Source organism: Protopterus annectens, chromosome 7.part0 (genome assembly GCF_019279795.1).
Source record: "Protopterus annectens isolate FY-2018-M chromosome 7.part0, PAN1.0, whole genome shotgun sequence".
In the NCBI taxonomy this organism is placed as follows: domain Eukaryota; kingdom Metazoa; phylum Chordata; order Ceratodontiformes; family Protopteridae; genus Protopterus; species Protopterus annectens.
Genome location: NC_056739.1, coordinates 852,631,872 through 852,657,696, shown reverse-complemented (window position 1 = coordinate 852,657,696; position 25,825 = coordinate 852,631,872). Strand labels below are relative to the sequence as shown.

General features: G+C 41.7%; 1 protein-coding gene across 2 annotated transcripts in view; it reads left to right on the top strand.

Annotated features, from left to right (window-relative positions):
• IARS1 (isoleucyl-tRNA synthetase 1) overlaps positions 1-25,825 on the top strand; it is a 1,809,950-nt gene that overhangs the window by 369,022 nt on the left and 1,415,103 nt on the right. For both annotated transcript variants that reach the window (XM_044077404.1, XM_044077403.1), the window contains 3 exons: positions 6,890-6,985; positions 7,301-7,423; positions 15,500-15,591. In XM_044077404.1, the coding sequence (XP_043933339.1) occupies positions 6,890-6,985; positions 7,301-7,423; positions 15,500-15,591 (311 nt within the window). The remainder of the gene's footprint in view (positions 1-6,889; positions 6,986-7,300; positions 7,424-15,499; positions 15,592-25,825) is intronic.

Sequence of the window (25,825 nt, the reverse complement as noted above, 5' to 3'; positions counted from 1 at the left end):
CATGAGTGACTGTCCACTGGTGCTCAAGTTGTGCTTCCATCTGAATTGTAACATGAGGATGTTCTTTGTGTTTCACTGTTGCAGTCATCACACTTGGGGTGATCTACCTGCAGGTAGCCCTCAGTTGGCCCGAATACCAGAGTCTTGGGATTTCTGCATTGGATGGTGTCGTCTCTTCCATGATGTCAGGTCGTCAGGGGTATAAAACATGCAGCCGATGCCATTACATCAGCTTTTCTTGCCGCATGGGAGCCCAAAGCAGAAGCAGTTCGCAAGTGCCGCTCGGCCGCTACCTGAATTTTTTGTTGTTTGAGTTTCAAACCTGAAGTCTTCTAAAGCTAAGTACCCTGTTGGGGATCCTTTTTTCTTGTTCTAACCGATGTAAGAAAAAGTTAACAATTGTCTTGCCTGTGGAAAACGAATACCTCACAGAGATTTTCATTCTTACTGCGTCACCTGTTTAGGCCCAGACCACGATGTCCCCCACTGTTGGTTTTGTGCGTTGTTTAATGCCCAAACTATTCGTCGTTGGGCTATCTTTGTCGCTAAATTCTTTCGCTGTCATTCTCCGTATTCCGAAATGGCTTCGATAAGCCATCCTACTACTGGTCTTCTAAAAAAAAGTAAGGATAAAGACAGAGACAGACCGCATAGGTCCAAAACTGCCGCCGACTCTTCTGTTAAGCTAGTCGCCAGCACACCAGTACTTAATGAGGCGCCTTCGCAGCCCCTAATAACTGCTTCTACAGATTCGCAGGCCTCTCCTGAGACCCATTCGGAGTCCGGTATGCCGTGAGATGCTTCTTCGACTATGGAACCTGCGGATGTCTCTACCTTGGATGGGTCCGGAGCCGCTGTGCGGGTACTGGCTTCTGAAGGTGTATTCCGACCTTCCGATGTTCGTATTAAACCAACTGCTTCATTTTTTACTAAAACTACCGAGTTTCTCAGGCCCAGAGTTCGTACTGCGCCTAGAAAACTGACAACCAAAGCGCATTCTCAAGCTCCCATGCACAGAAACAAATGCTTAGAATGGCTGAAGACCTTATAACCTTAATTAGGGGAAACCAGCCTTCCCCCTTAAAAGACAAAGAATTGATTTTCCTTTTGATTCTACAGACCATGAATCTGATTACTCTGATCCCTCTGATTACCAGGACTTAACCTTATCTACCTATGAGGATTCAAATGCAGAAGATTCCATTCCCTCTGCCTCCCCTCAGGAGGATTTTTCTTTTGGTGAAACCTTGCATACCTTAAGAGAGCATTTCTGTTGGGAATGCCAGGACTACTCTCAGTCCAAAAAGAGACTCAGAATTTTTAGACTTGCTTCAGCACAGGCCTTTAGCTGCTCCCCTGATCTAGATATTGTAGATGATGTCTTCATGGAATCCAGTCTTACTCCTGGTACTGTACCACCAGCTCCTAGAAAGCCTGACAGGTACTACATACAGAGTACCTGACTCTCACAAATTTCTCTCTAAGAATCTCACTGTGGCTCCAGAGACAATTTCCCAGGGACCTAAAGGCATTAAGGCTACAACAGCCAAAAACCCTACCCCTTCGGACAGGGATTCTAGAGCTTTAGACAGATGGGGGTAAAAGTATATACCTCTGCAACTATCAGGGCTTTGAATTGCCAGTTTAACATGTTGAAGTACCAGCAGCATATTATGGGACTAATTAAACAAAACAATGTTGTTGCTTCCAGATTGTACAGAAAACAAAGATTTACAAGAGTTCATGCATTCTGCAAACCAGGTTAGTAAACATACTCTGCAGTGTGGCTTTGATGCCTTAGAAGCATCTTGCAGGGCTGCTGTCACTGGGTCTGTCCTGAGAAGGCATGCTTGGCTTCAGGAACAAATCTTGCCAGACCATGTCAAAGCAAAATTACTAGATGCTCCATTAAACCAGGAACGTTTGTTTGGCACAAAAGCAGAAGTTGTTCTTAAAAAGATGGAGGAAAAAGCTAAACCTATGCAAACTGTTAAATATTTCTTACAGGTGCAGCCTCCTAGATTCAGTAGGCATTGGCCTTCTAAAAACTGGTCCTTTCCAGTCCCTTCCTGGCCTTCAGTCCAAACCCAGGGGCAACGGACTACTAAAACTACAGTCTCTGGGTATGCAGAGATCTAAACAATGGAGTGCTCCCTCCCCAAAAACAGGGAGTGGTAAGCCACCCCCTTATGGAAAAAGTTCAGAATGACTTGTCTATCATTTTTCCCAGCCATGGCCAAGTACTTGCACCCCAGGAGTAAAACTCACCCTGCATGCAAAAACTGGATGTCCATTACCCAATACTGATGGGTCCTAAACATTGTATCCCAGGCATACAGATTCTACTTCCACTCACTGCCAACTCCAAACAGGATGCCAGCCTTTCCTCCAAACCAGTGGGCAGAGGCTCAGAAGCAAGTACTTTCTCTTCTCAGTATCTGGGCTATTCAGCCTGTTCCAACAGAGCAAAGGGGAGACAGGGTTTCTACTCCAGACTGTTCCTGGTGCCCAGAAAAGAGAGCTCTTGGTGCCCTATCCTGGATCTGTCAATTCTCAACACCTTCCTTGTTGTCCCAAAATTCAAAATGCTTACACTGCAACAGCTTCTTCCTGTGCTAGCCAAGGACGCCTGGCTAGTCACTCTAGACTTAAAAGAAGCTTATCTGCACATCCCCATAAGGGAATCTTGCAGGAAATATCTGCGTTTCAGGGCAGGCTCTATGCACTATCAGTTCTCTGCACTTCCCTTTGGCTTATCTACTGCGCCCAGGGTGTTCACAAAGTGCCTGGCTCCAACCATTGCATACTGCAGACAGAGAAATATTCAAATTTACCCATACTTGGACGATTGCCTGATTCAGGCGGACAGTCAGGAATTGCTACTTCAGCACCTGGCATTTGTAGAGAGACTCCTAACTTCTCTGGGGTACACCATCAACGAAAAGAAATCACAACTGGTACCCAGCCAAAAGATTGTATTCCTGGGAGCAACCTTGAACACAACTTCCCAGATGGCATTCCTCACTCCAGAAAAACAGGCTTATTTGACAAACTACTTCAAACTAATGGCCACTAAAATCCAGCTGTTCGCAAGAAAAATACTGCAAGCCCTAGGATTCATGGCCTCATGCAGTCTACTAATTCCATTTGCAAGACTTCATATGAGGAAACTTCAATGGTACTTAAAAAGTCTCTGGTGTCAGCATTCTCAGGACATTGTAATAATCTTAAGCAACTAGGATGGTTAGAGTTGTCAAATCTAATACTATTGAACCAACTAATAGTTGCTCATAAGATCCTGTATCAACCTACAAATACACCAATACTCACTAACCTTATCACTCCCTATAATAATCTCAAGACCCTACGCTCATCAAACAAACTATTGGTACAAACAGCTAAGACCAACAATTCGTCTGGTGACTCATTGTTCTCCAATACAGTGGGTAAAACCTGGAACACCCTCCCTAATCACCTAACCTCCCTATTCACAGTTACCCTATTTAAAAGCAAACTGAAACCTTACCTTAAATCACATTGGTTATGCCCCTGTGCTAACCCAGACTAACTTCCTACCTTGCCCCTAGACACTAATCTTCCTACCTGTTTAAGCTTGTTTACTTATCTACTAATGGTAATGTGTGTGTGACTTTAGAGTTTAATAGTGTAATTCTGTGTGGAGTCTGCATGTCCTCCCCGTGGTTGGGTGGGAGTTCGAAAGACATGCGTAAATGGGAGTGCCTTCGTTGAAGGTTGAACGTCGAGCTGGCACCTCGGCGTTCGTGAAAATCTACTGCCAATCATTAGCAGACCGGAGTTCCGCTGTGGCGACCCCTAACCGAGAAAAACCGAAAGACAAGTATAACTGAACATACTTTGTATGAGTATCCATAACTGGGTATGTACTATGATTATTTTTATTTTTTCCTGATTAATACATTATATGCAATGAAATGTAATGATTGACAAAACTTTGTATTGTACCTGTGTTTTTGAAAATATTACTCTGTCTGTGGAGCTTTTCTCCCCGGGCCTCCACTGAAAATGGACATATATCCAGTTGGACCAGCCCGGTCAACAAATGTAAAATAAATAAATAAAATGATTCCTATCATTCCTTGCCTAAGGGCAGAGTTCCTTTGGTGAGCAGAGGCATGCAACCACAACAAGGGACTTCCTTTCACTCAACTCCTTGCTGCCCAAACCCTGACAACAGACGCATCAGACTATGCATGGGGGGCTCACATGGCGAGCAAATGCAATAAAGGCAAATGGAGCCCAGGACAAATTCCCCTGCATATCAATCAAAAAGAAATGTTTGCTGGACAGAATGCTGTGACAGCCTTCAAATACCTTATCCTTCCAGTACAACTCCTGATAAAGACAGACAACACCACAGTTATGTGGTACATAAACAAGCAAGGAGGGACCCATTCCTACCCACTCTGCAGGTTAGCCATGGCTCTGTGGAACACAGCCTTGAGCAACCAAGTGCACCTGCAAGCTCAATTCCTGCCAGGCAAACAAAATTCACTGGCAGACGACTTGAGCAGAAATCTACTGGACCCACACGAGTGGAAAATGGAACCCAACTCATTCAAACTTCTAATCCACAGGTGGGGACACCAGAGGTAGACCTCTTTGCCTACCCCCAAAACCATCAATTTGGGCATATTTTGCACCAGAAATCCTCACAGCAAAGCGTGGAAAGTGGATGCCCTATCCTTTACATGGGAAAACCTCTCAATTTATGCCTTTCCCCCTCTGCCCCTCCTCTCTCAAGTACTACTCAAGATCAAGCAGAGCAGACCTAGGACAATCCTTATTGCCCAGACTGGCCACACCATCACTGGTACCCACTACTACGCAGTCTGACAGCAGTGCCACCCTGACACCTACATCAAACCCCCCTCCCTGCTGTCCCAGCAGGAGGGACAGATTTTGCATCCACAGCTGCAAACCCTGAACCTTGCAGCTTGGCTTATCCCCTGAATACACCACCAGCAACCCTCAGCAAACAGGTGCTGGATGTCATCCTTGAGGCCGGAAGGCCTAGTACTAGGAAATCCTGTTCAGAAACGTGGAAAAGATATTGTTCTTGGAGCCAGTCTCAAGGAATGGACACAGCTGTGCCCACCTTTCCTCAAATCCTAGATTACCTAGCAGAGCTGCTCCACAGAGGCCTATCCTTCTCATCAATCAAGATTCATGATTCTGCCATCTCAGCTCATTACAATACTGAGCTGCCTCTCTTTTCTCACCCTCTCATCAAACAGTTCCCAAGAGGAGCTAACAATTTAAGGCCCCCGAGGAGAGCTACCGTCCCTGCCTGGGACCTTAACTTTGTACTAGAGGAACTCATACTTCCCCCTTTTAAGTCTGCTGCTGCAGCAGAGTTAAAATTCCTCTCTTGGAAAACAGCTTTACTACTAGCCATCACTTCAGCAAGAAGAGTGTCTGAGTTACAGGCACTAATGGCTGTGGAACCTTTCATTATTTTCCAGACTGACAGGGTTTCCCTCAGGACTAACCCGTCATTTATGCCCAAGGTGGTATCCAGCGTGGCTTTAAATCAATCCATCCATTTACCAACCTTTTTCCCTAATCCTGAGAATAAAGGGGAAAAGTTCCTGCACTCCTTGGACATGCACAGACAGCTCAGATTCTACCTTGACAGGACTAAACCTTTCAGAAAATCTGACCAGCTGCTAGTCAGCTTTGCTACAGGGGCAAAGGGCAAGGCCATTTCAAAACAAACCATTTTCAAATGGATAGCACACTACATTCATTTCTGCTACAGACAACATGGAAATCATATCCCACAGGGGATCAGAACTCATTCCACAAGGGCTACCTCAACCTCTACAGCATTTCTCAGGGGAGTCCCAACCAGGGACGTCCTGGAATTTGCAGCCTGGAGTTCTGTACACACCTTCACCAAGCATTACCACTTGTATATCTTTTCTAAATCCAGAGCTGGATTTGCCACAGCAGTCTTACAAGGCCTGCTAGCCAGACCCAATACTTCTTGACTGCTACCACCCTTCCTCAGCTTTGGGAATCAACCCAAGTGTGATGACTGCAACAATGAAAGATGAAGAACATAGTACAGTTGTGTACACTTACCGTAAATGTAGATGTTCGAGTGTATTTACTGTTGCAGTCCTGGTTACCCTCCCTCAAGTCCCCTGACTTTTTCTATACTTTGTACCTATCCTCTTTTTGGCCATATCTTATGGCAATGGTATTTACTTTTTACTAGAGGTGTTCCACATCATGTAATTGATTACTTTTTTGGGGTCTCCTGACATCTGAGGCAAGAAAAACTGATGTATTGGCGTCGGCTGCATGTTTTTATACCCCTGACGGCATGATGTCATGGAATAGGCGACAGCATCTGACGCAGAAATCCCAAGACTCTGGTATTCGGGCCGACTGAGGGCTATCTGCAGGCAGATAACCCCAAGTGTGATGACTGCAACAGAGAATACACTCGAAAATCTACATTTATGGTAAGTGTACACAACTGTACTTTACCAAAGATATTCCTGTCTAGGAGAATCCCTCTTGTGGATGTTATTAGAGGTTGTTAAGCCCAAGAGGATGGTAAGGGGGAAGGAATGGGTCAGTGCTTTTGTGTGTTTGGTAGGGGGTTGGGGGCTGGTTATGGATGTCCAAGAAAAAAGGAATAAAAATGTGTTAGTCACACAAATGTGTGTTGTACCATTGTTTTAATAATGTCTTTTTTTCTTTGACAAGGTTCTTCCAGTGTTTTATCAATGGCTGAGCCATGGACAAAAAAAAAAAAACACAGGTTTATGTGTAGGTAGTTGTAGACATCTTACGTTTTCAGCATATCCACTAATTTAATTTATTTTTTTATCCCTAGTGTAAGGAAAATGGAGCTTTCAGAGTATTGGTAGATGATTATGTCCGGGAAGAGGAAGGTACAGGTGTTGTACACCAGGCTCCTTACTTTGGTGCTGTAAGTATATAGTGTTTTGTTTTAATACTGTTCCTGTAAGGATGGAACATCCTGAATAAAAATGCATCTAATTCTAAGCTTTACAGCAAGACCGATGTTAGCAACTAGTACTTAATGGGTTATTGTGCAGTTTTATAGATTTGGTTATATAGAACATTTTGTAGAACACTAGTGGAATCATTGGCATGCATTATGTAAGACACTAGTAGGCACTTCAGATTGTTTACTTAATGTTTTTCCTTTTTCTATGTAGGATGATACATATGTGAATGTTGTTATATTCTAATTGCAAATTATTAACTCTTTTAATAACAGGATGACTACAGGATTTGCATGGAGTACAAAGTTATCCAGAAGGATTCTCCACCAGTTTGCCCAGTTGATGCTTCAGGCTGCTTTACTGCTGAAGTCACAGATTTTGCTGGGCAGTATGTAAAGGTCTGTAATGCTGTTTCTTAATTACTTTACATGGCCTAAATTCAGATTAGCTTTGAGACACCGGAGTGTTAAATTTTATTTTTAGTGGAAGTATTAGTGAGTGGCTAAATTGCTGATAATACATACGGATACAGGGAAATGGGTCTGTGTTCGGATATCGAAAGAAAATATCATTGGCTAAATACCATACGGAAAACATTGAAACAGTACATTACCAAACACGTTTGTACTTCGAAAATAAATTCATCGAATGGCCAACAAAGTGAACAAACCAGCCAAGGCAGGGGGCTGCACCCCCCAACTATATATACCAACACCAAGATCGCACAAGAGTGGGGAAGAGAGCAAATAAAAGACTTCTTCACTTAACTTGTGCATCACGGTGCCTCCTGGTTGTTGGCCAACTATGGCCATTCGCTGGATATAATTTCGAAGCAAGTTGTGTTTGGTAACATATGATATTTAGCCTTTCAGTCATACTTTATTTTGCTAGCCGAACATAAACCCCAGAAAATATTGACAATTGTGAGTAATTGCCGAAAAGTTCAGTAAGGCTAATCTCTATATAAACTTATACTAGAGTAATGTTAGGTAGAGCTAATGAGGATCATAAAATGACTAGGCATGTACACCTTTAAACAGAGGCACTCAAAAGTTTGTGCCTCCCTTTTCAAGCACTTAATAGTGCTGTCTTTCCAAAAAGAGCAGGGCCATACTTGAATTCCTGGTTTAAATGTGTGCCTACCCATCCAATTATCGAGACTAGCCTTTAAAGGTAGTCTGAGTAGTACTTTGTTAGACCTGTAGTGGTAACAGAATTATGTATCTAGTGTGGGTGTTTGTAGAAACACTGAAAGAGTTCCGATAGGACTGGGTCTTTCATGGGTCAAAAAGTGAGATGCAGGTCACCCCAGAGCAAATTAAGGCTAACTGACCAGAGTATGCACAGCCACAGTCCCTAGAAAGAGGAGTGCCATTGCAGTGGTAACTTTTCAGCTCACTAGGCCACCACCCTGTGGTAACCTTCAGTATTGAGTGTGTTAGGGTGCACAGTTGTAGGTAGATAGCATTGTGAGTCCTTGTAGTAATGCATTTAGGCTGTGCCCCCCCCCCCCAAAAAAAAGAAAAAGAAATGCAGCAGGGTTAGGGACTTGCACAAATGCTGTCATTGTTGGGATGCTGACAGGAGCACAAAGTCATTGTTATATTACTGAATAACTACTCTTCTAAATTGCTGTTGCTTGGCAGATCCGCTAGAGTGTAATGAGTGGAGGGAGGCTTGATGGTCAGCAGGAAGATGGGGAAGAAGCACCTAGGAAAAAAAATGTTAAGCTTACATGCTCTCTTGCAACAGGCTGCATAAAAATTCATATTGGGACCCATATGTAAGTTCTTGCATGCAGTGCGCCTTGTTTAACAAAAATACTTAAGAGAGTCTAAAATGTGATGGCTTTCAGTGTGGAAAATTACATTAGTATTATCCTTAAGGGCGTCCCTAATCTTTGTGGGTTGGTGGTGTACCCCCTGTTTGAGTATTCCAGAGAATGCATTCTCTAGAAAGATAAAGGCCTATGAAAGATGACGAGTACAGAAAGTTAATAGTGAAGGAGCTTATTAGTAGAGAACTAGAGGCAGTAGCAACCTTGCAAATCTTTTTGAGGCTTTAGGGCACTAGGTTCAGAAGCTGTTGGTTTGTCTGGCCCATAATCCTGTGACACACATATGTTGTGCCTCATCTGTTCTGACTTGTTTAGAGGCAGATGTGGAGCTTATTTCATGTAGCTAACCAAATCTTCACAGAAGCAAGCAAGACCTCCAGTCAGGGCACTGATTTCCAGGTGCCCACAATGAACACCTGACAGATCTTTCTACTGTCTGGATGGGTTTTCTTTTCAGGGCACTGCATAAATCCTTTTACAGGAGGTTTTGGTGAAGTACTACATCTTGCTTTCTTACGTGTACTACCGGTCTTAGTTTTGGCCACTGTCTCCTTTGGTGGATTGTATTGGCACCCAAGATGCTCAGTGTTGAGTAGTGGGAATGGCCACTTCATCAACTTGAGAGAGAGACTATACCTTTCTGACTTCTCAGAAATAGTCCTTCACTATGTAGTTCTCCTTTGTCCAAGGCTGAGACACCATTGATATGGAGACTATGGCATCAGGCCCCCCTTTGGAGAATGCCCCCTTCACATAAATACTTAGTATAATGAGACAGCATTTTAAATGGTCTCGGAAGATATGGTGGAGTCTCATAAAGTGCATTTTGATCTTTTTGGGATTGAGAAACTGAGACCCCCAAGTACTGCCTCCAATTTTCCAGGTATTTGAAAACACATTTGAACCTGTTTCTGTAGAGCATCATTGTCTGCCTGCAGCCCCCATGAAGCTAGAGTTAGTACAGAGTGTAGGAATCCTGTAAATACTTGTACAGGAGTCTACAAATACTTATAGTTTCATGGATCCTGCAGTTACCTTTGTGATTGAAGTTAAGGATTTATTATTTTCTGTAGTGGTAAGGAGAGTTCTAGATTAAAAAAAAAAGGGGGGGGGTCTGCTGATGCAGTCTTGCTCTTCAGACTGAGAGAGGTATATTAAATGTGAGGAATATCAATGGGGGACATCATCAAAGGATAAAAACCTTCCCCGCAGCCTTGCTGGGACAGGACACAGCCTTGCAGTTTAGTCAGTTTTCCTGAACTTTGTATAGATGCTTGTTCTCAAGCTTTACCCTGGTCAAGATGCACATGAGGAAGCCCTATGTATACTTTAAAAGCTCGTGAGAATAATACAGGTGGTATATACACACTGAAAGACAGAGCCCATTATCTCTTCCCTCAACAAATAATTAAAATGTGGTCTTGACAGATGATCATTCAGTAGTTGCTGTTTGTGAGGCACCAGGAGTTTAGCCAGATATCGCAAATATAAAGCTTGGTAGTATTGCAAAGGACACCTGAAGATGCCTAGCATGAAAAGTCGTTGCATGACCAGAAGGCCATATCATCCTGAAAGAACAGATTGCCCTTGTTCTGAGGGCTTTCAAAACGATTTTATGTGGGAAAAACTGAGAAGATTACAACAGATATATGAACATATTCTTAATATCCAAAAGGGTGATGGCACTTATGCACTGTATAAACATTCTTGTGTGTTGATTTTAAAAAGGTTTAAATGTTTATTGTTGAAAGGGTTGTAAAGGATGCTAGCGGGGCAGATTGGGAAATGTATTGTTGTATAAAAAATTATTATGGCAGATAAAATTAAATGCCAGTGTTTTACCTGGCCTTAATGATTGTGGAGTGGTCACATGCCCAGATGTTTAATTTAATTGAAGTATTATTTATAATTAATTCTGATGGTCCTTTGAGAATGCAGAGTGAAAATGCTTAAAGTATTTCTGTGACTACACTACAGTGGCTTATTTGTTGTTTTTAACAACTGGTTGTTCTTTGTGTGTGTGCTGCAGTCAATCCTAACTTAGAGTCCCCAATGCTGTCCTCCCTGATCTCTCTCATGTTGAAAAGGGGAAGTGGAAATATGGAGTAGAGCTATAGGCAGCCATACATATGCTGTCCTGTAATTGTGGGTGGAAGTGTTGACATCGAACACATCACCCCTTGTAGTGCCAATTAGCTCCAGCCCACCCCCATTACTGAATTCAGCGACAGTATGTCTTGCGATTATAGCAGTGCCTTCCCTTGCTGGGAGAGTGCTGGATCAAGGCAGGAAACCTATCCTCCCTTCCAGAAAGGGAGAATCAGCAGTTGTTGTCTGGCTGCTTCTCCAGTGCCTGAACAGCTGATTGAGCACTTGCTAATCTGGGTTGTAGTCAATAATCAGTTCCTTTATGCTATAATACCGGTTAGAAATGGAAATTTGTGAAGGATAGTGTAAGACGGTCATTACTGAAATCTGAAAGAAAACTTAATTGGGAGTCTGAGTGTGGGTTATATACCTTCCTTTGTTTTGTAACACCAGTATATGTTAATATTGTTTGTCGCTTACAGAATGTTTCACATTTCCTAACTGTTGCCGTATTGGCTAAAACCTGCAGAAAATAGTTAGATGTAGTCACAGAGTAAGGCTGTAAGCTCTGGGTGTTTTGAAGGTCTTCTGTTTAGTAATTGAAATTTCCAGTTGGTGGACATCATTTGATATGAGACAAAAAAGGGAGGTGGTCTTTGCATCAGCCTGTGCGCCCATTTAAAATTAGTAAACCCTGATTGCGACTCTGATTACCCAAGTTCTGTTAGTGGCTTGGGTGCTAGTATAGCCAGGCAGGCTAAGGAAGGAGCAGCTTTATAGTTTTTTTTCTGTAGCTTGCCCAAAATTGGAGTAAAGGAGGTGTTTCTGCATGGTGATCTGACATGCCCCTGGTGATAGGGGTAGTGCCACAGCCATGTAACAGATAGTTACAGTTCAGCAGAGAAGTGCTTAGCTAACTGATATTTTAATGCACTGATGCATGTGACATCAATAACTCTGCCTAGTTAGGACATTAAAAAAAAAAAGTGTGTGTGTTGGCATATGTTCTTTCATCAGCTCTTCACTGAGCGACTTCCCAGCTCGGGGGGGGTGGTGGTAGTGGGGGCTAATACTGGGGATACAAAGGAAAACATGGATCATTAGGAGCAAACTTAGGGCAGCATGTGGTTAGTGGGGAAGACATGCATTTGGTGCTCAAATAATTGGAGCAGGAATCAAGAGAATTAGATTACCAATTTTGATGGCTAAACACAAGCAGTATACCAATTTTGTACTGGGCAGCTCATCTTGTTTCAGTTTACTGACGGTGGCATCTTGTGTAAGTAAATCAGCTTTTACTAAGATAGCATATGTAACTAAGCTGACATATGTAACCTATTATGTTATTATAAATTAATGTTTTATTCATTGATATTTGATTACTACTAAAGTCCAACTGGGTAGGAGCCCTTTTTCAAAAGAGGCCCAGGGGAGAAAAGCTGCAAAGTATTTCAAAATATTTTAAGAAAAATAACTTTACAATCTTCAAAAATAATGCAAAAACTTTGCAGTTCAAATAATTATACCAAATTAGACATATGAAAACATCTGTTAGGAATAGATAACTTATGACAATGATTTAATTAGAGAAATTTTAGCCAGTTCATAGAGAAATTAAAAGCAAGTTAGTACAAGCAGAAATTGTAATATGAAGTGAGAGAAAAAGCCAGCTTATGGTATATTTAGAGAGAAAGTCAGAGGAGAGAAATTGGTAGAAGTAAGGAAGTGAGTGAAGAAGGGACAGTAAAAAGATGTAATATGTACTTGTTCACATTTAGGGATATAGTTTTATCCTGGTGTTGAGCAAGAACAGAACCAACTGTTGGTTAGGAAGTCTTTCATAATGGTTTTGAAGGATGGGAGGGAGGGTATTGACCTGATGGATACAGGTAAGGAGTTCAGGCATTAGCAACATATTACAAGTATCGACAATGCCCAGCAGATTTGATAGGTTTGTGGACAGACAGCTGTTTTTGGCCAATGGATTGTAATGACCAACTGAGGACATAGTCGTGTAGAATGTTTAATGCTAGACAAGCAGATGGATGCTAGATAATTTTATAGGTGGTCAGAAGCTGTGTATGTATTAGGCAGTAGTGTAGTTCTAACCAATTCAGGCTTTTTAGTGCTATACAGTGGTGGGCTCTGAAAGGGGGTATTTACTGCAAATGTAACTACTTTGCTGTAGCATTGTTCATTTTGATTTGTGACGCCTGGAGGTTAGTAAGGATTTGGGAGTACCATAAAGAAGTGTGGAGAGGATGTAAGTAGAAGCAAATGTAGTTTTAGTTCCGTTGGTGAGAGTGTTTTTGGCTCTGTAAAGCATCCCTAGTTTTTAATGAGTTTTAATTATGCAGTTTTGTATATGCAGGTCAAATGTACAATTATCATCCTTTATCATTCCTAATAACTTGCTAAGAGAAGTTATTTTCGTGGTTATCAAGAGAGTGAACTTTATTTTTCTCTCGTGGAAAAAAAATATATATATATTTTTAAGGGTTTATCATGAGCTGGGTTACAAAGCCATATTTCAGTGGCTGTTAATGCTTCCTGAGTAAATTTTTGGAGGTCTGCTGTATTAGATGTGCAAATGAGTGTGGAGTTCTCTGCTTACTGTGTTAGGGGAGGCCTATTCTGTGGAGCGTATTGGTGAGAATGTTATATCAGAGAACCAAGGATAGAGCCTTGTGGTACACAGGTGGTGACTGTGAGGTATAAAGAGAGGGTGGAGTGCCATTTTACTGACTGAATAGCTATTGGATAGGTAGCTTTTGAACCATAGAATGGTGGGCGAAAAAGAGACCTAATTAGGACATTTGAAGTAGAAGTTTGCTGTGACAAACTGCTGAAGACTTTGGGCAAATACAGAAATAAGGAGGAGACTAATTTGTCATTATCACTTGCTTTATTGACAGTATCTGTATAGGTTAGAAGTGCAATGCTAAGTACTATGAGAAGGACAGAAGCCTTGTGTGGGGGGATATGAGTTCTTCCTGTAGGAGATGGTTAAGTAGTTGTTTTGAGTACTTTGTTCAATTATTTTGGAAAGGGATGATGAGATTGTTATAGGTTTAAAGTTAGTAAAGTCTGTTGAATTTCCTCCTTTGTGCAGAGGGATAATGTATGACTTTTTTCAGAGGGAGGGAGCGTGGGATTCACTGACCTATTTATAAGGATTGAGAACAGGATAAGCAATGTGTTGGCTGCTTTTTTAAGGTCCTGGCTTAGCAGGTCATCAGCTGAAGTAGAACATGGTTCGAGTTAATTTTATGTAAGATGTAGGCACATGTTTAAAGGTGAAAGGCGGATGTGGTGATACATAACTGCTGGGCCGGATTAGGATTAGATGTGTGAGATTTCTTGGTTAGAGGTGCTATATTTTTATTTATTATTTATTTTATTTTATTTATTTTACATTTGTTAACCGGGCTAGTCTAACTGGATACATGTCCATTTTCAGTAGAGGCCCGAGGAGTTAAGCTCCAAGTTAGGACAATAAAATGAATACAATAAAGTATAAGGATACATGAGCAAATATAAAGTATTAACAGTATGCATAAACAGGTTACCACAGTAAAAATGTACAGTGCATGATACAAGAATAAATAAAGGGATGTAAATACAATCAGAGTAGTCAAGAGAAATATGCAACATAGTTTAAAAAGGAAAATAGAGTTGCTTAATGAGTAGATGGGTTATAGATATTATCTGTGATGTAAGAGTTTACTTGTGGTTTTGAGTGGTTAGTTATTGGGTCAGAGTTGAATTTTTGCTGGGATGCAAGATTTTAATGGCTGTCCAGATTTTTTGTGTTTTTGTTATCATTCTGAAAGTTATGGTAGTATAGTTCTTCGTCTTCATTAATTTTTCTTTTTAGTTTGATTGCAAAGCATTCTGATGTTTTTAAGATATTATGGTGTTTTACATTTTTGCCATTCTTTCCATGCTTGTTCTGTATCCTGCATTAGCACTCTACTCTCTGGATAGGCAAAATGCTTTGTTTTCAGTCTGTTCAAAAAGGTGCAAGAATATTCAGAAATGTTGTATTGAATTTATTTACAGCACCATCTAGGAGGAGGATTCTTAGGAAATTCCAGTTAATGGATGATAGGGTAGTAGTGAACAATTCTGGGCTAAACCTGGAAAAGGCTGAGTGTTTTATAAACATCATGTTTAAGTTGAATGTGTGAGATGTCTGGTTGTATAGATTGGGAGTTCAGTTAGAGAGTCTGACATTGTAACTGTGGTGGTGTATTTGCTAGGCTCTGCTACTCAAATCTAGTCTAATAGGGAATTTGATGTCTTGCTATCATATGTGAGGCTGTTTAATTAGTTGTGTGAAAGTGTACAGGTTCATGCTAGTGTAGGGTAGTTAGTCTATACTATAAAGTAAAGTAAATTATATAGGCTGTTTATGTAGCCTTAGTCTTGTGTGTTGGAATTGTCCAGCACATTACGGGAGTACAAAACTGAAAATAAAGACTCTTAATACACTCTGGGTGTTCTCTTTAACAGATATTCTTTGATTAATTTATATTTGCACATACAGGATGCAGACAAGAACATTATAAAGAAACTGAAGGAATGTGGCAGGCTGGTCTACAGTGGCACTTACAAACACAACTACCCTTTTTGTTGGAGGTAAGAAAAAGTGGCATGTTTACCTAGATGCTTGGCATAATTTTCTGCAAGCTGCAATAGTTTTTGCTTAATTTTTCATTGTGCTAAAATAGCTTTGGTCAGTTTTGTAGTTGTATCTTCATGGGGAAAGAGTTGTAACTTTTTCATAGATGTCCATTTGTTCAAAGGCTCGGGTAGGCAAGTTTCCTGTACAAGATCCAAAATCATATGCCTTGTACTAGGACTTTTGTACTATTACACCATACAATGACTCTTTTAAATAATCCATCAGGACAATTGGCTTATTTTGGATGTCTAAAAAGTTCTTTGGTTTAGGACTTTTGTACTGTCACTTGTTATAACACTGCACTACATGATGTTCATCGTGTTTCACTGTTGCAGTCATTACACTTGGGTTATCCGCCGGCAGGCTACCCGCAGTCGGCCCAAGTTCCAAAGTCTTGGTCCAGCGTCGGTTGCTGTCGCCTCTTCCCTGACGTCAGTGTGCCAGGTGTATAAAAGATGCAACCGACGACATTTTCTTCAGTCTTTTTTTGCCGCGCGGTGCCCGAAGCAAAAGCAGTTCGCAAGTGCTGGTCGGCCGACTCCTGAGATTTTCAAAATTGAGTTTCAGAACCGTAGTCTTCAATAAAGCTAAGTACCCCACTGGGGAAACATTTTCTTGCTCCAGACCGATGTCAGTAAAAGTTAATAATTGTATCTCTTGTGGGAAGCAAATACCTCATAAGGACTTTCACTCTTACTGTATTCCTTGCCTAGGCCCTGAAGACGTTACCAGTTGTCGGTTTTGTTATAGATTCAATAAACGCACTATTAAACGTCTGATTTTGCTTTACATTATTTTGGCCGAAGGTTTAATTACATAATGTCGTCGGAGCAACCGACGACCGGAATTTATAAAAAATGCAAAGACAAAGAAAAGGACAGGCATCCGAGGTCCAAAACCGATGACGAATACTCTTCTAGAACAGTTGTCAGTTCTCAGTGAGGCGCGTTCGCAGCCCCTGACACCCGCTACTTCAGAGCCACAGGCCGTATCCGACAGCCATGTGGAGACACTGACGCCTGTGGAAACTCAAGGTATTGGGCCTACGGAAACTATTCCCTCAGATGGGTCCGGAGCCGCTGAGCAGGCATTGGCTTCTGAGGGTGTTTTCAAACCTTCACAGCTTACAATTAAGCCCACTACAGCAGCCAAGGCAAAGTTAAAAACACCATTAAAGACCAGGAAACAAGTACAGCATTCTACTGAACAGCCATCCATGCCAAAGAAATGGATGCTTAAAATGGCCGAAGACCTAATTACATTAATCAGGGGTTCCCATCCCCCTCCTGACAAAAGGCTTAGGCAAGACACTGACTATGATTCCTCTGACCAGGTTTCTATTTCCTCTGATTCCTCTTCTGATTAGGGATATTCTCAAAGGAGGGGAAGACAAATCACAACCTTATAGGAAACAGTCCCAATGACTTCCCTCTACAGATGCCAAGCACTTATCTTTTGGCAGCACCCCCTAGGGGGAAAGCTAGCACTTTTCTCTAAAGATTGGCACATAATCTTAAAAGGAAAAATGGTTACTGAATATTGTTTCTCAGGGTTACAGGTTCCACTTTCACACGCTTCCAAAATCAAAACGTATGCTGGACCTGCCACAAAACCAATGGGCACAGGCGCAAAAACAAATTGCTGCTCTCATGGACATGGGAGCTATTCAAAGAGTACTACAGCAAGAACAGGGGCAAGGATTTTACTCAAGACATTTCTTAATATCCAGAAAGGACAAAGCCTGGAGACCAATACTGGACCTGTCAATCCTAAATACTTTCCAGGATGTTCCAAAATTCATAATGTTAACACTACAGCAGCTTCTACCCATGCTGGGAAAGAAGGCTTGGCTAGTTACTTTGGACCTCAAGGAGGCATACTTGCATGTCCCAATCAGACAAACTTGCAGAAGATACCTCAGATTCATAGCTGGCTCAATGCATTACCAATTCTCTGCACTGCCCTTTGGCTTATCTACTGCGCCCAGGGTCTTCTCAAAATGCCTAGCACCAGTAATTGCATTTTGCAGACAAAAAGAAATTCAAATATATCCCTACTTAGACGACTGCCTTATTCAAGCAGTGAGCAAGAGCATTTTACTAAAGCATCTGGCTTTTGTAAAAAGATTACTAATTTGCCTAGGGTACACAGTAAACGAAAAGAAATCAAAACTAGTGCCCTCTCAAGAGATAATATTCCTGGGTGCAAGCTTAAATACAACTGCCCAGATGGCTTATCTCACGCCAGACAAACAAAGGCAACTGACTGAATACTTTCAACTGATGGCAACAAAGACCCAGCTCCCTGCAAGCAAAATTCTGCAGGCCCTGAGCTTCATGGCATCCTGCATTCTACTAATTCCATATGCAAGACTGCATATGAGGAAACTACAATCGTATCTAAAAAGTGTTTGGACTCAACATTGTCACAGCCTGGAGACCATCATAACTTTAATTCCCTGCCTACAACAGGAGTTTCGATGGTGGTCCCAGGCCTGTTACCACAACAAGGGACAGCCTTTCGCCTTACCCACAGCCAGGCAGACAATAACAACGGATGCATCGGATTATGCCTGGGGGGCACATATGGCAGGAAAATGTATTCAGGGCACGTGGCCCAAGGAACAACTGCATCTTCGCATCAATCAGAAAGAGATGCTAACTGTACAGAATGCCCTGGCAGCTTTCAAGGACGTACTACATCCAGGACAACTACTAATAAAGACGGACAATACCACAGTTATGTGGTACATAAACAAGCAAGGGGGCACACATTCCTACCCCCTATGCAGGCAAGCCATGACCTTGTGGAACACAGCACTAACCTGTCAGGTACATCTGCAGGCACAATTCCTGCAAGGAACAAAAAGTACACTGGCAGACGAACTAAGCAGAAATCTCATGGACCCTCAGGAATGGAAACTAAATCCACAGGTTTTTTTCAGCATGGTAACAAGGAAATGGGGACACCCAGACATAGATCTTTGTCTCCCCTCACAATTGCCAACTACAGAAATTCTGCACAAGAACTTATCACTCTCAAGCATGGAAAGTGGATGCTCTATCATTCAGCTGGAAAGCCCTGACAGTCTATGCCTGCCCTCCAATGCCGCCTCTTTACCAAGGTGCTCCTAAAAGTCAGACAAGAAAGGCCAAAAATGATCCTGATTGCCCCAGACTGGCCACACCAGCACTAGTACCCAATCATAAAGAGCTTGTCTCAGGGCCCAGCTTGGCTTTAACCTCAAATTCCTCGTCTTCTGACTCAACAAAACAATCAGATTCTGCACAGTCAACTCAGAACCTTAAATCTGGCAGCATGGCAGATAATGTAGCCACTCAGACTGCACCTCTCTCAAAAGCTGTCATGGATGTCATTTTAGAAGCCAGGAGGCCCAGCACTAGGAAATCTTATGCAGAAAAATGGAAGAGATTCTGTGCTTGGAACCAGGCACAAGGGCTCAAACCACTTGTTCCAAATATACCTCAGATTTTACAATACCTAACTGAGATGCTGGACAAAGGCCTATCTTTCTCATCAGTTAAAATCCATGCCTCTGCCATTTCAGCCCATTACAATACGGAGCCTCCTATTTTTTTACATCCTTTACTAAGACAGTACCTCAGAGGGGCAAAAACATAAGACCCCCCAAGAAGAGCACCGGTACAAACTTGGGATCTCAATTTTGTTTTAGAAAAACTCACACTGCCTCCTTTTGAACCAGCCAGCACAGCTGATATAAAATTCTTATGGAAAACTGCTCTGCTGCTAGCAATAACTTCAGCAAGAAGAGTATCAGAGTTACAGGCATTAATCCCTGTGGAACCTTTCATCATTTTTCACCAGCGCAGGATTTCTCTCAGGACAAACCCAACATTCATGCCAAAAGTAGTTTCCAATGTGGCCCTGAACCAAACCATTCATTTGCCAACTTTCTATCCAAATCCCCAGAATAAAGGGGAGAGACTTCTGCACGCTTTGGATATACACAGCCAGCTACGATTCTACGTGGACAAAACAAAAGCTTTCAGAAAAACTCAGCAACTGTTTGTAGCCTATGCTGCAGGATCACAAGGAAAACCTATCACAAAGCAGACTATTTCAAAATGGATAGGACAGTGCATCCGCTTCTATTATGCACAACATGGCAAATCAGTGCCTAAGGTCATTAGGCCACATTCTACCAGAGCAGCAGCCACTTCAGCAGCCTTTCTCAGAGGAGTACCAACCAAAGACATTTTGGAAGCTGCAACCTGGAGCTCAGTGCACACTTTTACCAAGCTCTACCACTTGCCTCTCTACTCTAAATCCAGAGCAGGCTTTGCCACTGCAGTCCTGCAGGGCCTGTTAGCCTCTCCAAATCCAACTTAGACCCAGCTGCCCAACCTCAGCTTTGGGATTCAACCCAAGTGTAATGACTGCAACAGTGAAACACAATGAACATAGTACAGTTGTGTACCTACCATAAATGTAGATATTTGAGTGTATTCACTGTTGCAGTCCAGGTTACCCACCCACCATCCCCGTTTTCATTGCTGGGACTTCTCTGTACTTCTCAACTCTATACAACCTATGTGGTGTATTTGCTTGTAGATAAAGGAAATGTTTATATTAGTACATGCATGCTTTTTGGCATATTTTTATTTTTCCAGCCTTCCTATCTGGGGGCACCTGACATCTGGGGCAAGAAAAACTGAAGAAAATGGCGTCTGTTACAGCTGTTTATACCCCTGGCGCACTGACGTCAGGGAAGAGGTGACAGCAACCGACGCCGGACCTAGATTTTGGAACTCGGGCTGACTGTGGGTAGCCTGCCGGCAGATAACCCAAGTGTAATGACTGCAACAGTGAATACACTCTCTAACATCTACATTTATGGTAGGTACACAACTGTACTTTTCCTTTACAGGGAAAGAAGACGGAAAACAAAAATCCAGTATTTGTTTAATTTCATTAGAGATAAAGTGCCAGACACCGTTCTTCTTTTAGGGGGCATTCCTCCTAACACAAAGGCAGGTATCTGTTACCCTGGAGAAGGGAGTGCACCCATCTACTCAAGGAATGCTAGTCAATGGAGCTGATGACAGCCTTATTCCAAGGGATGTGAATTGCTTCCTTTATTTTTTCTTCTGGCTTTGTCTTATCCAGGAAAGGTCAGGTCCCCCAACCGTTGCTTGTGGTACTGTGTGATGGATACATGCCCACTGGTAAATGATTGATTCAGGAATGTCAGTGTTGTAGGCACTTTTGCAGTAGGCAGTTGGTCTTTAGTACACACCTTCATTAAGCGTCATTGTTTTGTCACTAATAAATTTATCTTGCATCTGAGAAATCAGTACTACTTGATCTGTCTGAGCTCTGTGCTTATGTAATTGTCTGTTTCTTTTCACTTGATAATACTGCTTCGGCTTCAGCTCGAATGTGGTCTCTTCAGAGGGGGATTTTGATGTTTAATGTGACAGATAAGTAGTTGTATGATTTGCTGTACTAGATGACATCTGTTGGCCAGGAATGCCGTCAGAAACTGATGGCATGTTTGTGCACATCTGCAGGTGACTTAGAAATTGCACTAATTTGGGCACACATGCTCTTACCTACCTGTCTCCTTCTCTTTCCATCTCTGTCTCACTGCTTCTTGATCCATAAATACTCCGGGCAAGGAGAGGAACCCCAGATTTTCCTGTATCACTAGAAGCGTTTCTCTGGAGCATTAGGACATTTCTTTGTCTCCACCCTTCCTGTGAATTGCTGTGGTATCTGGAATAGCTATGCTGTTATTTCCTCTGAATTCCAATTTTCAGTATATCAGTTCTCTTATGTATTCCAAATGGTGAAATGGCTTTGGAAGTCTATGTCAGTTGTCTTTAATGTCCTTTTTAACATAAGTTGTGCCTTGTATACTAAACAGATAAAATAGTGAAAAGTCACAAAAGGCTAGTTAGAGGTAGGAGTTTTAATAGAAAATTTTGATATTATTTGTACTGAATAGAACTGTGAGAAGGGGATAATTTTACATGTTAATGAAATGTTAGTATGTCATGAGTTGGAGGTGGGGGCACTTTATAGTTCTGAAGTGTTTGAGGCAAGGAGAGGTCACTGCTTAAGGAATGTAGTGCTAAAGTGTTTTGTTGTTGTACTTCGTTGTTTATAAATCAAGAGCATTATGTGTCAGGTGGGGGCTGTCATTAGATTCAGGCTTGTTTAATATATTAGAACTTGGTAAAAGCTTTCATGGAGCACATAAAGCAAGTTATTTTTCAGAAAGGATACCACAACCATTGCTGGGTATATAATTGATGTACTGTGTATACAGTATTCTAATGGAGATTAATTCATTAGTGTTGAGTGCATTAAAATGATAAATATACTGAGGACCAGAACATTTCAAAAGCTATTCTTTTTCCTGGTAACAAAATAAATTTCTTTGATGGGCCATATTTCTTCTTACTGCAACCAGTGGATGGCACTGTTGCTATATGGCTTTAGGTACTGTGGTTGTTAATGTCCTAGGTTTTCATGAAGTGCATGCTAAAATTCTTGTAATGTAGCTCAGAGTTTCATTGACATACAGGAGATGTCCTTTCCTTAGTAATGCAGTGCGACCTTCTATTTTCCTTCATGAGTGACTTGGTTTTAGTTGACTTGGGAATGCCATGAGACCCTGCCAGTTTCCATTTCACTTTTTTTTGATAAATTGGGATAACTCCTTGTATTGACAAAGGGGTTGTACTTGCCTACTGAACAGAATGTTTTTTTTTTTTTTTAAATGTATGCTGCAAAGATTAAGACTGATTCTGTCAGTAACTGTTTGGTGGTATCCTCAGACAAGAGGAAAGTGATTAAACATGGTGTCATCAGGGAAAATGGGACGGAATGCTTAGCATATAAGAAGGCAGAATGCTAATGAAATTCTGAATTTTACTGAGCCACTCTTTAACCTGATGTCCTTGAGAAAAAGAGAAGTACTTGACTAAAAAAAATGTTTGCACATAAATGCTTTCAATTATAAGGTTGCTTAGGGATTATCTTAATTTTAGGATGGGGAGGGGCTTATCTTTTATTGTGTCATTTGAATTCTAGGTTGGGATACTGTAAGATGTCTTTCCTTAATTTCTTTTGGCAGTATTTTAGTATTGGACTATCCTGCCAAGGGTAGCCATACATCCAGTCAGCAGCATATCAAAGCCCGAGTCCCTTCATGCTCTGTATACCAGATGGATGTCCCGTGCTCAAAAGCATGAGGTACGCAAGTGACTTCCAGCACAAAAGCTCTTGGAACTACTTTGATGCCAGTATGAACACTTTTTTTGTTTTCTTTCAGTAGTAGTACTTGGTGATGACTTCAGATTCTTTGGGCAGATAAGTACTCCGATGGGTACGCTTCCTTTTCTTAGTATATTGTCGGTACGTGTCATCCTGCAAAGGGAAATGTTATTGTGGGAGGTAGATTTGCCATAAGGCCCAACGTAAGTGCCTTTTTTTTGCTTAGGCATGGAACATACTCTTGGAAAATGTTACATTTGCCAGGCCTTCATGCTCAAGACGATGACCAAGACCCTGCACAATGTTCTCCCTTCCTTGTCTGTATATCTTGAGACCCAGCACCTTTAAACTACTTGCTCAAGGAATATGCCATCAGAATCCTCCTGTCCAGACGTCCAGCCTTTTTTAAAGAAATCACAAAAAATTTTAAACCAGAGACTTCTGCTGTCTAGTCTTCTGATGAGACCTTGGACTTTCTGGTGCAGATGCTGGCGCTCTGTCGTAACCCTGCTGGAGGCCAGTACGGAGCAAGTTACTTCATGTCCACTGGGGCTGAGCTGACGTCCACCAGAGGAGTGTAACCTAGGCTGGGGACTTCTGAAAGACCAATGAGAAATTCCACAAATACTTGTTTGTGAGGAAGTCCTGGGTTCCTAAATAGAGGTATGTCAGGGTTTGGATTCACAGAGGTTTGTGCGAGTGAAAATCCTTATTAGAAAGAAGGAGAAAACTATATATTTCTCTTGTTTGTAAAGATCCCCCAAAAAATTGGCAGGACTTTGCTGTGGCTTTTGAAAGCCCTTACATCTTTGAAGCCTCCCCACAGTTTCAGTCCCTTTTCCTGTTGGACTTTTGCTCCCACCCCTTTGAAGGGGGCTGCGACTGCTGTTTCTGAAGAAGAAGAGTTGAGTTTTGCAGAGGAATCTTTAGCGTATTCCTCCCTAATCTACTCTTCTCTTGCTGTGGGTTCTGATGAGGAGGATTCTCCTTATCTTGTTCCTCATCTGGTTTCCTTTCGGGATGCTGTCCTACAAGTGCTATTCTGTTTTAAGTGAGAAAGCTCAAAGGAGTCTTATGTCCAGAAGTTATACAATTTTGCTCCCAATGTACACCCTTAAGCCTTCAGCAGTTGCACCACTTCTCAAAGAACTATTGGATACCTCCAGATCTGCTTCTCAGGTTCCTGAGTCTCAGCCTCCTACTCCTAAAAAGATAGGTTTTATAAGGTTCCAGAGGCTCAAATTTCTTCATAAGAATCTTTGACTCCTCTGTCATTTCTGTTCCTGCTCATAAGCCCACTATATACTCCTTTCTTCTCCGAAAGTCTTGCCTACTGTTAAAGATAGCAGAGCCATGGGTGTATACCTCTGTTGCATTTGAGCAGGTTTTTGCTAGTCTGCACCAATCTGATTTGAGGTGGGCTACCAACCACAGTTCTGAGCTGAGATACCAGAAGACTAGAGGCTTCTGAGCTTCCCAAAAACCATAACCATAAGATGCCTGTGTTTTTTTTTTTTTTTACTTGTACTGTTGACTGCACTTTATTGCCTGCCGCCTACTTTTATACTGTATTTATATAGTGTGTACTAAACTACACTGTTGTACTACAATTGTCTGCCTTATTATGCCTGTTAAATCAAATTTTATTGCTGTTTTCACTGTGCTAATTTCACTGTTTTTTTTTTTTTTTGGTTCGCTGTTGCAAAGCAATGTGTTCTGCTTGCTCTGTTTTTCCCAACAAGCCGTATTAAAATAACTGACTTGTTCGCTGTTTAAAACATTCTTTATAGGTTCATAGGTAGGTACTGGGCTGTTGGCCCTAGGGCCTATATAAGCCTAGCCAAAAAGGTACCCTGGCTTTCGCCACCCAAGAAAATTATTTTCCTGTGCCCCTGTCAAGCAGAGCCACAGAAGTGATCCCCAGGGTGAATTTCCTATCTTCCCTTAGAGTCTCCTTGCTGATTTTTCTGCTGTTTTTAAACTTTTTTTTGTGTCTCATAGCTGTTTTTCTACTGTGTTAACATTCTCTAGTGGTTCCTTCCAAAACTATGGTAGCTAGTAGCTATAGCATAGTCCAGATACAGGTTTGTTGCATTTCGGTTTGTTTGTAGTGGGCTGTTTTGAGCATGTTTTCCAGGCCATCTTGGATTGGATTGGAAGGGGCCTTTCTGCACTCTAGTGAGAGGATTGTGCTGATTGGAATCCATCTGGTGAAGGGTGGTTGATCTAGGGCTTAGAGTAAGCATCCTTATTGGTCATTTTGACCCTTTTTAAATTTCTTTTCAAGTTTTTAACCTTCTGGTATTTGAGCTCTGTATTTGAACAGGTTTCTACTTGTTTGCATGTCACACAGCATCGCACACTGCCACACAATTGTGCATCATAGCTGGCCAGATTAATTCAACAGTTTTTCTGTTAAATAGATACAGCTGTAACACATTAGTGTAGCCTTCTTCCTTAATACTTTCCCAGTCAAAGAAATACTGCTAGTAAGCTGAAACCTATGGAAGTACCAACACAAAAACCCTGGGCAGAAATAGCCATCCACTGAGCTGCTCCTTGCTCTATCTTGGAAAGCCCCCCTTAGTGGTAAGTCTTCACCCTAGCATTATGGACAGTTGTCCCCCTTTTTCCCCTTTTCAAAATAAAAGTGAGATTCTTTCTTTACATTTGCGTAGACAGCTCTGATACTAACTACATAGAGACTAAGGATATTAGGAAATCTGAGCAACTTTTTGTTTCTTTTCAGGATAAAAAGTTGAGTTTTGCAGTTTCCAGGCAAACCATTTACTCTTGGATTTCTAAAGCCATTTTATTTTGTTACTCTTTGCATTGGAAACAGCTTCCCTCTGTTCTGGCTTCTGGATCTTTTTTTTAAGGGTCTATATGCTAGGTCCATTTTGGAAGCTGCTGTTTGGTCTTCTG